Below are 12,472 nucleotides of genomic sequence, written 5' to 3' on the forward strand. Positions count from 1 at the left end.
AGTTCCTCATAACCATTTTCTCAAGCAGTTGTGGCTGCAGATTTTCCCATTCAGCACCACTGCCTGCTCAGACCTGCCCCTGCCACCCTTTCCACGGTGTGAGCACAGCTGCCTGTGGTGCCTTGCAGGAAGCCAGATATTGCTTTTTTTTTTTTTTTTCTGAAGTTATTTTTAACCTGGCTCTGTTCATTCATGTAGCTTGTCATGTGGCGCCACAAAAAGTGCCAGGCACTGTGATATGGAACAGGGAGCCAGTGGCAAGGGGTCCTGGGTGTACCTTAGGCTGTTGTTACTGCTGAAAACAGCATATCAAATCAACTGTGGCCTGAAGAATCTGATTTATTATGGTGGTAAATCCAGGTTTTGGGCACCGAGTCTGAAATTAGAAACAGCATAGTCCTTTTAAGCTACAAAGCTCACTCTGCTTCTTAAATGCATTCAATTTCTTTCCATGAGTATCATTGCCCTTGAAAAGGTGCTGGCTCAGATATTGTCCCCCTCCATTGGTTTAACTTAGTGCTGGATCACATCTGATCTATCCATAGCTCACACAAATCTAGCATAAAATCCTAAAGATAGCATTAAACAGTATATTGTCCAGTTTTGCAGAACACAATTACATGGTCACACCTGATCTGGTTCCGTTGTGCACTTCCATTTACTCCAGAAATGCAGAGGTCGGGTATTACTGATCATGGAACCAGAATTACAAGAAAAACAAGCTCATTTTCATAAACCTGATAGGCATTCATATTGCCAGCAAAAAATGTATAGGGGCTCAAAAACTGCAAAATAGTTGAAAAGAGTCCAGACAACGTACATCAGTGCTTGTACTGTAAGTTCTTCTTCCATTTCTAGTGTTGCAGAAGCTTGTCTAAGCCACAAAGTTTGCATGTATGCTACAGTTCTCTAAGGCACATTTTTAATCCTACTTTCTTGACTTGAATTATATGCAGATAAAAGCTCAGACCCCCGTTTGTATATTATACCTGTAAATTCATATATAACACACATATTTATATACATATACAAATATGTTTTATATGTACTTAAACTTTCTGCACATGTGATCACACATATTTAACTTCATACGCTGCGTGTGTTTTTGTTAGAAGAAGGAGCACAGTCAGTTCCCAGCACAGGTAGTGCAGCCTTCAGCTGAGACTGTATAGCAGCCTCAGGCTCAACAGCCTGGCAGGAAAACCTGAAAATCCTGCTGCATCCCACAGGTTTCTGTGACTGATAGAAACACCATCTCTGCTGGGGCGTTAGAAGTTCCCAAAGAAGGAACCTTTCCTTCACTCTTTTAAACTCACTAAATCGTTACACAACTGAATTTTCAGTCTTTTTGATGCTAAACTTGAAATATGTTATTGCCACACACAGACCAAACGAGCTTCAAATAAGGGGTATGAAACTGAAACTGATGGGAGTTTTATTACCTGGCTTTAAAGAGGCTGACATTTCTCCCCAAGGTTGCTAAACCATCGGCTTTTATAAATTTTATTCTAAAAGAATGTTTATATAAAGTCCAAGTTTGTAGGTAAGGGAGCTAGTGAGAATGATGCTGTTGTGTCCCATAGTTAACAGTACAGTGATATCGTATCTAGCAGTGACTTTAAAAACAGTCCTACTGCTGCCTTAAATTCGGTGAATTGTTTTGTATTTGGTCTATTCTGGGAGCAAAGTAGAACAGTCAATACATATGTGCCATGAAATCTAATTTTTTGTTTTGTTTTGTAATTGATCTGTTGATTTGATCTGTTTTGTAATTGATCTGTCGCAGCAGCTGGAAACTTCAGAAAAGAACAACAAAGGGACTGGAGACACCAGAGAGAAATGTCCTGTAGGATGTCAAGGCTTACATTTATTGTTCTCACTGGTGATCTCAAAGAATGGACAAAAATTAGAGGACAGCAAATAATAAACGCAGCCTGGAGATATTAGAAACAGAGACAGGAGGTAATTTCAGGCTCTGTTCTGCAAACAGTTATGCGCATACTTAATTTTAGACGTGTGAATGATATTTTAATTCCAAAGGCAGACATAAGAGCTTTGGGTTTGTTTTCAGAAGAAAATTAATCTAAATAGCCAAATCGATATAAATAGAGAATTGTACCCTGAAATGCAGATTGCAGTAAAGGAGAATAATTGGAAGGCGGGAAAGTTAACACAAAAGTAGGTTTAAAAGTGAAAGATCAAGTAAGTATATTTCTGAGCTTACCAGGAAGCACAGACAAAAGACTCAGTCCTGGTTCACCCAGAACATTTGACATTTTCCCCTTGGTAAATACTTGCAAAGATGTGGGTGGGAGTGGCCTGCTACTTAAAAGTTTAGAAGTCTTTACAAGTGATTATGTTTCCTTGTAAAGAAGCGGTAGAATATTCCTACATTACATTGAATAATAATTATAACTGGTCTTTAAAAAAATAATCATCTGCTATTTATTTGCTTTTTGAGGTTACCTTTGCCTGGGAGATCATAAGTAGCTTTCAGAAGCCATTTACAATGCATAGCACTAATTAGAGCTCGAAAGAGCAGGACTGTTATCACTTACTTTCTCAAAGTGCCAAGTAATTTGAGATGCTGAATGCCCTCAATAACTAGTTGTTTAGGTCCATTATTGAGCTGGTGGAGTTAAGAGGATCCAAGTGCAAACACAAAGCAGCCCTCACGATGTGTAGAATAACTGTGGATGGAGTCTGAGACAATCAGCTACCTGGCAGGGCTTGAAGTCAGCGGGATGCTTGTTGCCTACTCCTGGAAGAAAAAGAAATTCCCTGAATAAAGCATCAGCCAGGCAGTACAAATAAACAGTAAATATGTTACTAAACACTTTTTCCTTTCTGAAAATAATTATATTTGTACACTTAATGCATTTCAGGTATTAATCACTATTGATTTTTCAAATAGCATTATCATATACCAGCAAGTAAAGACATTTCATTTACTTGGAAAGGATTACTCAAGGGTATTCATTATTTAAAAGCTGATTAATCAGCATATTAAAGGGTTCTAATCCTTATAGAAAGCCCTTTGGTAATTACTTTGTCAGCCCATCGCTGACAGCTTCGCTTCACACGAAAAAGCCTTTAGTCTGCTGAAAAGTTTGCACCTTTTGGGCATCAGCTGAAAGAGGTCACAAAGATGTTAAAGATGTTAGCTAAACAAAGGAGAGACTCGATGTGAAGTCTAAAGCTGTTTATTGTATTAAAAAATGTAATTTAACAATTTGTTTTGTCTCTTTAGAAGTTATTTCCGCTTTAAATAATTTTTTTATAACTATAAACTATGTAACGGTGTAGTTGCAACTATAAAATATTTAAAGCAAATAGAATGAGGAAATTGAACCCAGAGAAATTCCAACAACAATAGAATGATTTTCTCTGTTAAAATTTATAAAAGTGTTAAATTTTTTAAGAAACTTTTTTTTTCTCCATAAGGAATAGAGCAAAATTGAGTGAAAACCACTTACTTGCTGAAGAGAGGGAAGCATGATTAAAACAATTGTACTTGAGGACTACAAGGGCTTGACCCTGATTGGTTTAAAGGGAAGCAAGAATTATTGAGGGAAAATACTATTGTTACAAAAAGCAATCCTATCCCTGGTCGCAATGGTGGGAACCTACTGTTGCATGGTTTACTTTCCTCCGTTCTACCACTAAAAGGGGAGGACCTTGTTTAGGGGGACACAGATTTGTGTTTAAATAATGAGAAAAGAGGGCGCTTTCGGTAATAGAATCTATTATTAAAAAAAAAAAAAAAAAAAAACCACACACACCACACAAAACTGTTTAAATGCAACAATAGGTACCAGTAAGGGACTTAAAATTTTTCAATTCAAACTGAAGGTAGTTTATTTCCTTGTCTCATGACCAAATATGCTATTGATCTGACAGAGGATGATGCATGGGAAAAATGGAAAACAGATCATAAACTCCTGAATCTGGAGGATGAATTGTGATTAGGTGGACACCTGTTTGCTTTACTCACTCAGTTTTTGTGGATGTTCAGACTGATCAGACTAGTGAAAAGCTGGAACTCATGGCAGGACTAAGGCCCATGTGCTTTAGAGACAGCAGTTTCATAATGAACTTGTCAAAGTCGAACAAAATAGATGTAATTCCTCCATCAAACATACCCTTCACCTTTTTAATGAAATATGCAAGAAAAATAACTTTGCTGTTTCTGAATTGAAATCCAGTAACTGAAGCAGTAGGTCATACTCATTTTTCAAACTAAACAAGACCCTTTCCCCACCGCCTACAGAATAAATGTGGTAAATTTCAAGCTAAGGCAAGTCAAAGGTACAAAGCAGCTTAAAATAGGGCTTCATAATGGGTGCAGGCCTAATTACTGAAAGTCTATTGCCTCTCCAAAATAAACACATAGTAAAATAATAAGTAATAAATATGTAATAATTAGCTCACACCTGTGTATAATAAATCAGGTGTTTCAGTTCAGTGAATGATGGCACTTTCTGGGAATCACGTAGCCTGTGGAGGTGTGAGGTTATTTCTGGAATAATTTTGTTAAATTTCAGTAACAACAGAAGTCTGTGCTTTGTTCCTCCCTAAATGTAGGTGGGTATTTTGTGATTCTTGGATTCACAGACATGAGGAAAGCTAGGGTCCAGTTTAGAGCCTGTTCTTTAATGTGCCCAGTGCAGTCCCTGCAGTGTGACCACCCAAGGTGGCTGCCAGGAGCCAAGGCCCCCAGCAGCTCTCAGCTACAGCCAGGTAGGACAGGGGGGAAGCTATTTGTGCCTCAGGCTTTGCAGCAGGTGCTAACTCTTGCTTGGATCTCCAATGGGAAATACATGGGGATAGCAGGGGAAGTTCCTGTGGCTAGCAGATGGGCTCCCTCACCTTTTGCTTTCCATCTCTTAAATGTGTTATCCAAAGCCAGCAGCTTCCACAGAGTGAAGAGTCATAAGGTGCTGGAGAGACTCGAGATATCTGTAGACAGGTCCAATAGGTCTCCATTCTCTCCCTTACATAAGCAATGAAGACTGTCTTAGCCTTGGGCAAAATGTGTGTTAAAAGTTTATCAAACTTCTCTGTAGAAAAAATGAAAATCTATATTTGCAGTTGTTTTTTTTTTAAGGAAACTGCCAATGTCATCATCCCTCCTGCCCCCCTTCACCCAAAATAAAATAAATTCAAGTCTATACTTAAATTTGCTTCATCTCAGGAAAAAAAAAAAAAAAGTTTATCTCTGCTTTGATTTTAAATGAGCAAGGACAGTGCTCCACATATATTTTCTTGATTATGAACCTGGTAAGTACAGCTTCTATCCAGTCACATAAGAGTAGCCTCAGCACAGAGTTCATAAAATCATAGAATATCCTGAGTTGGAAGGGGCCCACAAAGATCATTGAGTCCAACTCCTGGCTCTGCACAGGACCACCCAAAAATCAGGCCGTATGTCTGAGAGTGTTGTCCAAATGTTTCTTGAACGCCAGCAGGCTCGGTGCCATGACCACTGTCCTGGGCAGCCTGTCCCAGTGCCCGACCACCCTCTGGGAGCAGAACCTTTCCCTAACACCCAGCCTGACCCTCCCCTGTCCCAGCCCCATGCCGTTCCCTCGGGTCCTGTCGCTGTCCCCAGAGAGCAGAGCTCAGCGCCTGCCCCTCCGCTCCCCTCGTGAGGGAGCTGCAGGCCGCCATGAGGCCTCCCCTCAGCCTCCTCTGCTCTGGGCTCAGCAAACCAAGGGACCTCAGCTGCTCCTCATATGTCTTGCCCTCCAGATCCTTCACCATCTTTGTAGCCCTCCTTTGGACACTCTCTGATAGTTTTATGTCCTTCTTATGCTGTGGTGTCTCAAACTGCACACAGTACTTGAGGTAAGGCCTCACCAGCACAGAGCAGAGTGGGATAGTCACTTCCCTTGACCAGCTAGCAATGTTGTTCTTGATGCACCCTAGGATATGGTTGGCCCTTTTGGCTGCCCAGGCACACTGCTGGCTCATGTTCAGCTTGCTGTCGACCAGAACCCCCAGATCCCTTACTGTGGGGATGCTCTCCAGCCTTTCGTACCCCAGACTGTACGTATATCTAGGGTTGCCCTGTCCCAGGTGCAGAATCCGGCACTTGCTCTTGTTAAACTTCATGTTTTTGGTGATTGCTCAGCCCTGTAATTTGTCAAGATCTCTCCGCAATGTTCCTCTACCCCCAAGAGTGTCAACAGCTTCTAACAATTTAGTGTCATCCTCAAGCTTACATAGTATACCTTCAAGTCCTGCATCCAAGTCATTTATGGAAACATTAAATTGATCTGGCCCTAAAATGGAGCCCTGCAGAACCCCACTAGTGACGGGCCGCCAGCGTGATGTAACCCCATTTACTGTAACAACTTTGAGCCCAATCCATCAGCCAATTGTTTACCCATAGTATTATGCATTGTCTAGCTGTATGCGGGACATTTTGTCCAGAAGCGTACTGGGAGAAGCAGTATCAAAATATTTGCTGAAATCCAAAAGAATACATCAACTGTCTTCCGCTGGTCAATCAGGTGGGTGACCTTGTCATAAAAGGAAATTAAGTTTGTTAAACAGGACTTTCCCCTTGTGACCCCCATGTTGGTTGTCACCAGTGACTGCATTGTCTTTTAGGTGTTTTTCAATAACTCCCAAAATAATTTTCTCCATAATTTTACCAAGCACTGAAGTGCGACTGACAGGCCTGTTATTACCAGGGTTTTCTTTCTTGCCCTTCTTGAAAATTGTAACAATGTTTGCCAGCTTCCAGCCCACTTGGGACCTCTTCAGATTCCCACAACTGTTGAAAAATAATTGAGAGAGGTCTTGCGATATCAGCCAGCTCTGAGTACCTTGGGATGAATCCTATCAGGCCCCATAAAACTATATGCATCCAGGTGGAGCAGCAAATCCTGCACAAGTTTGGGGTTGACTGGGAGTTATCATTACCGCAGTAACATTCCTTCAACTCAGGGCCCCAGGGATCCCAGAGCTGTCTTCAACATTGTCTTCATCAGTGTTGAAGACAGAGGCAATGAAGGCATTAAACTTCTCTGCTTTATCTATGTCCCTATTTGTGAGGTGATCATCCTCATCGAGTAATGGACCAATGTCATCTCTGGTCCTCCTTTTGCTGTTAATAAATAAATAAACAAATAAAGTATTGTCCCCCACAGTGTTGGCCAGCTTCACCTCTAATTGAGCTTTGGCCACACAAATTTTCTCCCTAAAATGGCGAACAGCATCAGGATCCAACAGGGGACTGTTGGACCCACAAGATCCTCTCTGTTTACAAGCAACAAATCAGTAAGACACCTTTCCTCATCTCCCTTAGTATCTGTACCAAGTAGTTATATCATCAAGATGTTTTAGGAATCTCCTGGACCTGTTTGTATCAGCTGTGTGATATTCCCAGTTAACATACGGCAAGTTGAAGTCACACATAAGGACAAGGGTGGCTGATCTAAAGCTTGTTCTTAGTTCCTTAAAGAATAATTCATTAGTGTTGTCATCCTGGCTGAGTAGTCTACAGTAGACTCTCAAAGCGACATCCCCTTTATTTGCTTGTTCCTTAATCCTTATCCAGCGTCTCTCAACTGTGTCATTACCAACTGCGAGCTCCATACAGTCCAGCCCCTCCTCGCCTTCCCTGCCTATCCCTCCTGAAGAGCCTGTAACTATCCATTGTAACAGACCAGTCACAGAACTCATCCTACCATGTTTTTCTTACACCAATGATGTTGTAGCTCTGGGACTGACCCAAGGCTTCTAGCTCCTCTTGCTTGTTCCTCATGCTTATTCATTGGTATAGAAACATTTCAATGTGCTTCATTGTACCCAGCACCTCATGGAGCAGACCGAAGGATCTCACTAGCACACAGACCCTCACATTTTGACATGCTATCTCATAACTTATTACTGGTGAACCTGGTTTTATATCTTTACCCTTTGAATCTAGTTTGAAGCTGTATCGACCAGCCCTGCTAAGTCTTGCACAAAAATCCTTTTCTCCTGAGCTTGATGTTGTGCAGACCATCTTACAATCAAGAAACCCCAAATTCTGCCAGTGACACCAGCTTTGGAGACATATATTGATCATCTGGGTCTGCCTGTTCCTTTCAATATTGTTCTCTGCTACTGGAAGGACAGGGGACAGCACTACCTGTGCCTCTGATCCTTGAACCAATTGCCCCAGGACCCTGAAGTCCCTTTTGATTGCCCTTGGACTTTTCTTTGCTGCTTCATCACTGCCAATATGATGAACCAATAATGGATAATAATCAGAGGGCAGTATGAGGCTAGTGAGTTTTCTAGTAACATCTCTCACCCAGGCCCGGGGAGGCAGCAGACTTCCCTGTGTGTGGGGTCTGGTCGGCATGTCAGGCCCTCAGTTCCCCTCAGAAGGGAGTCCCCTATGACAACCATTCTTTTGTTATTACTATTATTTTTTATTATTATTTATATATATATATATATTGTGTGTGTGTGTGTGTGTGATGGAGGTGCTCATGATAACAGGAGTAGGCTGACTTGCCCTAAGCAACACTCCAGCCTGGATGGACCTTCATCCACATCACCATTTGCCTGTCCATCAAGTTCCAGATCCGCATATCTGTTGTGTAAGGGCACTTGGGAAGGTGAGGTGGGCAGGGATGGGGTTTGCCTCCTGCCCTGAGCAGAAACCTGTTTCCATTCCCCCGTCTCTTAGGTCCCCATCTACTGCCTGGTGGCAAGAGGGTAGGGGATACTTTATGTCTTGTGTTGTGCCTGGCTGGCGCATCAGTTTCAAGGACACTAGAGTATGATTCTACCAGTCGATCCCCTTCTCAGACTCACTGATGCTCCTCAGCCTGCCAACCTCTTCCCAAAGCTCTGTGACCATGCTGAGTAGTTCTTCTACCTGTGCACACATCCTACAGGTGTGCTTGCTGCTGCCATCAGACACTGGCGGAAAGCTCAGGCACACTCTACAGCCTGAGACCTAGATGGCCATGTGTTCCCTTGGGAGCTCTGTCTGGGCATCTGCATCACTTCTTGTGGCTGGAGAGGCCACAGGGTACACAGAGGACATAGTTTTCTGCTGGGCAGATACCATGACTGGAGCTGCTTGTGAGCGGGTTCCTTGTGAGCTGTTGGAAGTGGCAGTAAGAGTGCTCTCCCTGTGCTGTTCCAGAGTTCTGGCATATAAGGCAAAACTCAGTTTCCAACTCTGCCATTGACTCCCAATGCACATTTGAATAAGTGACTTTGGCCCATGGAAGCAGTCAGGTTCTGGTTAAAAATAAATTCCTGATTCCAAGACTGCAATTATCAAAATCCTGTCTCTGTGTTGGTTGCTGGAGCTCCCTAGGGCACACTGCACAGAGTGCACTGCATATTGCCAGGAACTGCATGCTAAGAGCTCTTACTTATTTTCCAAGCAGTTCACTAACCAAGCACGGATTCATAGATTTTTAAAGAACATGGTTATTTGTAGACTTAACATCTGCAGCCAGCATTTGAAAAAAAAAACTTGTGATGATTTTCTTAACCATTTCACTGCAGCAATCAGCACTCCCTTCACTGATTTCCTCATTTGGTTGCTGTAAATCTGCTTCAATGTAAAGTAAATCCTAATATTAACTTTTTTTTTAAAATTATTTTTATTATAAAATTAATAATGGTGCTCTCACACTGTTTGTTGTCACTTCTGGATGGAAAAGGTAGTGACTGCCTTCAGCTCCCTCTGAACATAGCCATCAGAACTGTCTAGAGATTTTCATGGCAGACCCAGAGAAAATCCTCTCTTAGCGGTAGCGCAGAGCATGAGCTCTGGATTGGAGGTGCTTTTGAGATGGTGTTTTTGGAGAAAACACATCTTAATTGTGATCCTTTTTTTCAGAGACAGTCCTCATTTCAAACAGTTTATAGCTTATCCCCACTGAGTATGAGCTTAGCACTTACATGGTGGGCATACAGTTCTTTAACAGCTGTGCCATAACTTTTGTGTGTGCTCAGTGAAAGCCTTTCTTGACTTACTGGGGCCAGACAGTAGTGTGCAGATGTTTGATGAACCTCTTCTTTCCTTTCATGTCATCATGGATTTGCTAGTGTTTTTCTGCGTTCCTGTTTGCTTTCTAGTTCATGTAGCTTTTACTGCATTTTCCTCCAGCTTGCTCCTGATGTTGCTTGCTATTATCTGATGTTTGCAAGTCCTGCGGGAAAATCGGAAGTGTTTGGTGTCACTGATGGTCCAGATTCTTATTTAGTCCAGATACTGGCCTCAGCTTATCTACATAAATTAGGACCAATCACTGGCAACTCTCCAGTGCTTGTCGGCCTATTGCAGGGCTCTTGCATTTTCCCAGTTCTTGAGAGCTGTACCCAGATCTGCTGACCTGTGTATATTGGCTTTGGATCTTCAGATCGTTATTGTGCCCTATCATTTACTGCTTTTTTGTTCTGTCATTCATTCTTCTGTTAGAGTGTGAAACAGAAACATTGTTCTCTGATGCATCCTTTTTTAAGGCCCCTTCTTGTATGGTTGATAACTACTGTGACACTCAAGGATGTCTTGCAGCTCTGTCTTCATCTGCTTTCAAAGCACTTATTCCATGATAACTTGTGCTTAAGCTCCCAATTGACACAGACTGATTTGTGTTCTACTGCAGGGCATGGAGGCCTGTTGTCTCAACAAGTTGGGTTTGCCACACATCTTCCAAAGATCAAAAAGGGAGTCCCTGCGTGAATTTACGTGTAAGCTGAGAATCCGTGCACACAAGTAGAAATGGTGATAGAGTAGTGCAAAGAAGCAATAAGAAGCTCTTGGTCAGCATGATGTTAGCAGTCCCAGCACAATCAGAGCAACTTGTTGACAGGCTTTATAGGCACCACAGACATTTTGGCTGTGACCTTAGCTTTGCCTTCCATTCAGCCCACTTCCTAGTAAGTGGAGTGCTAATCTGTTGCTATCTTTTAATTTCTGTATTTTTTTTTTATAATGAAAAAATGTATTACAGATCTCATTTTTTGTTGTTGTTGACTGATGGACTATGAATATTTTTTACAGAACCATGTATGCTACTGATTTAGCATTTCTGCTTGTGAAGTAGCTGTTCCTCCAGCTCATCTCAAACATCCCTTCCTCCACATGTGATGAATGTATTTTTGCCAACTGCCAAATCCTCTGGAACTGCTGCTTTATCCCTGCCTTTCAAACAGAAGTCCATCTTGTAGCTTTGCCTATAATAGGGACTAACTTCCTGAGACATTTTCTCCTTGATATATGGCTAGCTCTGGAGTATGAACTTTTCTACTGTCTGCCATCCTCAGTACTCTCAAAAGAGAAAAAAGGAAATTGCATTTTGCATATACTTTCTGTTTCATAGAGCTGGCAGAATACTTACCTCCAGAAGGCATGCTTTGATGTGTATCTCTGTCACTAGCAATGCTGTTACTGAATTCTTCCTTATCCTTGCAGTACAATAGTGTCTGAGTAACATGAACTGTGCTTAGTCTTGCAGCATGCAGTGTTTTCTTTGAAATGGTTACCAGTGCTTGCAGTGAGGCACCACATCCCACTAACTCATTCTTTTCTAGAGAACATGGCCTGGGAGTTTCATTAGGTGTTAGTGCTGCTCTGGACAGTGCAGTTCTAGCTGTTCTGTAGGTATCATGCACCTTGGGACTAATACTTTTCCTTATGTTCTCTTCTTGTGTCTCTAGGTGCTTTTATACTGCATAATTAATTGCCTGAAGGATGCATCAGTTTCTCACAGCATCTGAAAAGGTATATCACCACAGTCTCCTTTCATTTTTTTCTTCTGGTCAGTACACTCATTCTATGATTCTATGTTTCATGGCTTTCAGTGTCTCACTGTCTAACTGGAATCTGATTTCTAAATAGAGAACACTAATTTTACCCCAGTCTGCTTTCAGCTCAATATTCCTGTCTTAGCACCTGTGTAGGCATGTGCTGCAGCTTGATCATGGGCTGTCATCATGGGCTGCTTCTCTCCAGATCTCTTGTTATCCAGGAATGAAAATGTTTCCAGCTTCTGTCTTGATTCATGGGAGTCCCCTTAGTGCCTGCTTCAGTTTACAGTGAACACATTCTGGCCTCAGGATGATGCCCGTTGGCATTTGTACCAAGTGCTACCTGCCAAAAAGTGTGGGAAAGGTTGTCAGGTGGTGGGATGTCTCATTGGGCCCGACAAAAAAGAGCCCATTCTTGATGAAAGCTGGTTGGGAATTTTCCAGTGAAACTTGCTTTATTGGGAAATGTGGAAACTGTTATGTGTTGACCAGGTGGAATGTCTGGTCAAAACCAAAGGCAAGAGACCCACCACAGAACAGTCTGGCAGTTAATGCAGCAATGTGGAAGAATATCATTCATATCCATGCTTTGCACAACTAGTTCTTTGCACAACCCAGTGGATGTCTTAACCACAAGATCACCGAGTACTCAGTCACACCTCTCAGCTCCTCATGGTGCAGCTGCTCAAATTTGTAT

The 12,472-nt window shown here is 42.0% G+C and overlaps 1 protein-coding gene across 1 annotated transcript in view; it reads left to right on the plus strand.

The window, feature by feature from the left end:
• Positions 1-12,472, plus strand: part of LOC308188292 (uncharacterized protein) — a gene marked incomplete at its 5' end in the record, with an annotated part of 68,928 nt that overhangs the window by 9,055 nt on the left and 47,401 nt on the right. The window contains one exon of the mRNA XM_080577169.1: positions 1,787-11,749. Coding sequence (XP_080433295.1) covers positions 1,787-1,947 — 161 coding nt within the window. The 3' untranslated portion in view covers positions 1,948-11,749. The remainder of the gene's footprint in view (positions 1-1,786; positions 11,750-12,472) is intronic.

This window comes from Anser brachyrhynchus (assembly GCF_964034855.1).
Source record: "Anser brachyrhynchus genome assembly, chromosome: 1".
Lineage (NCBI taxonomy): Eukaryota > Metazoa > Chordata > Aves > Anseriformes > Anatidae > Anser > Anser brachyrhynchus.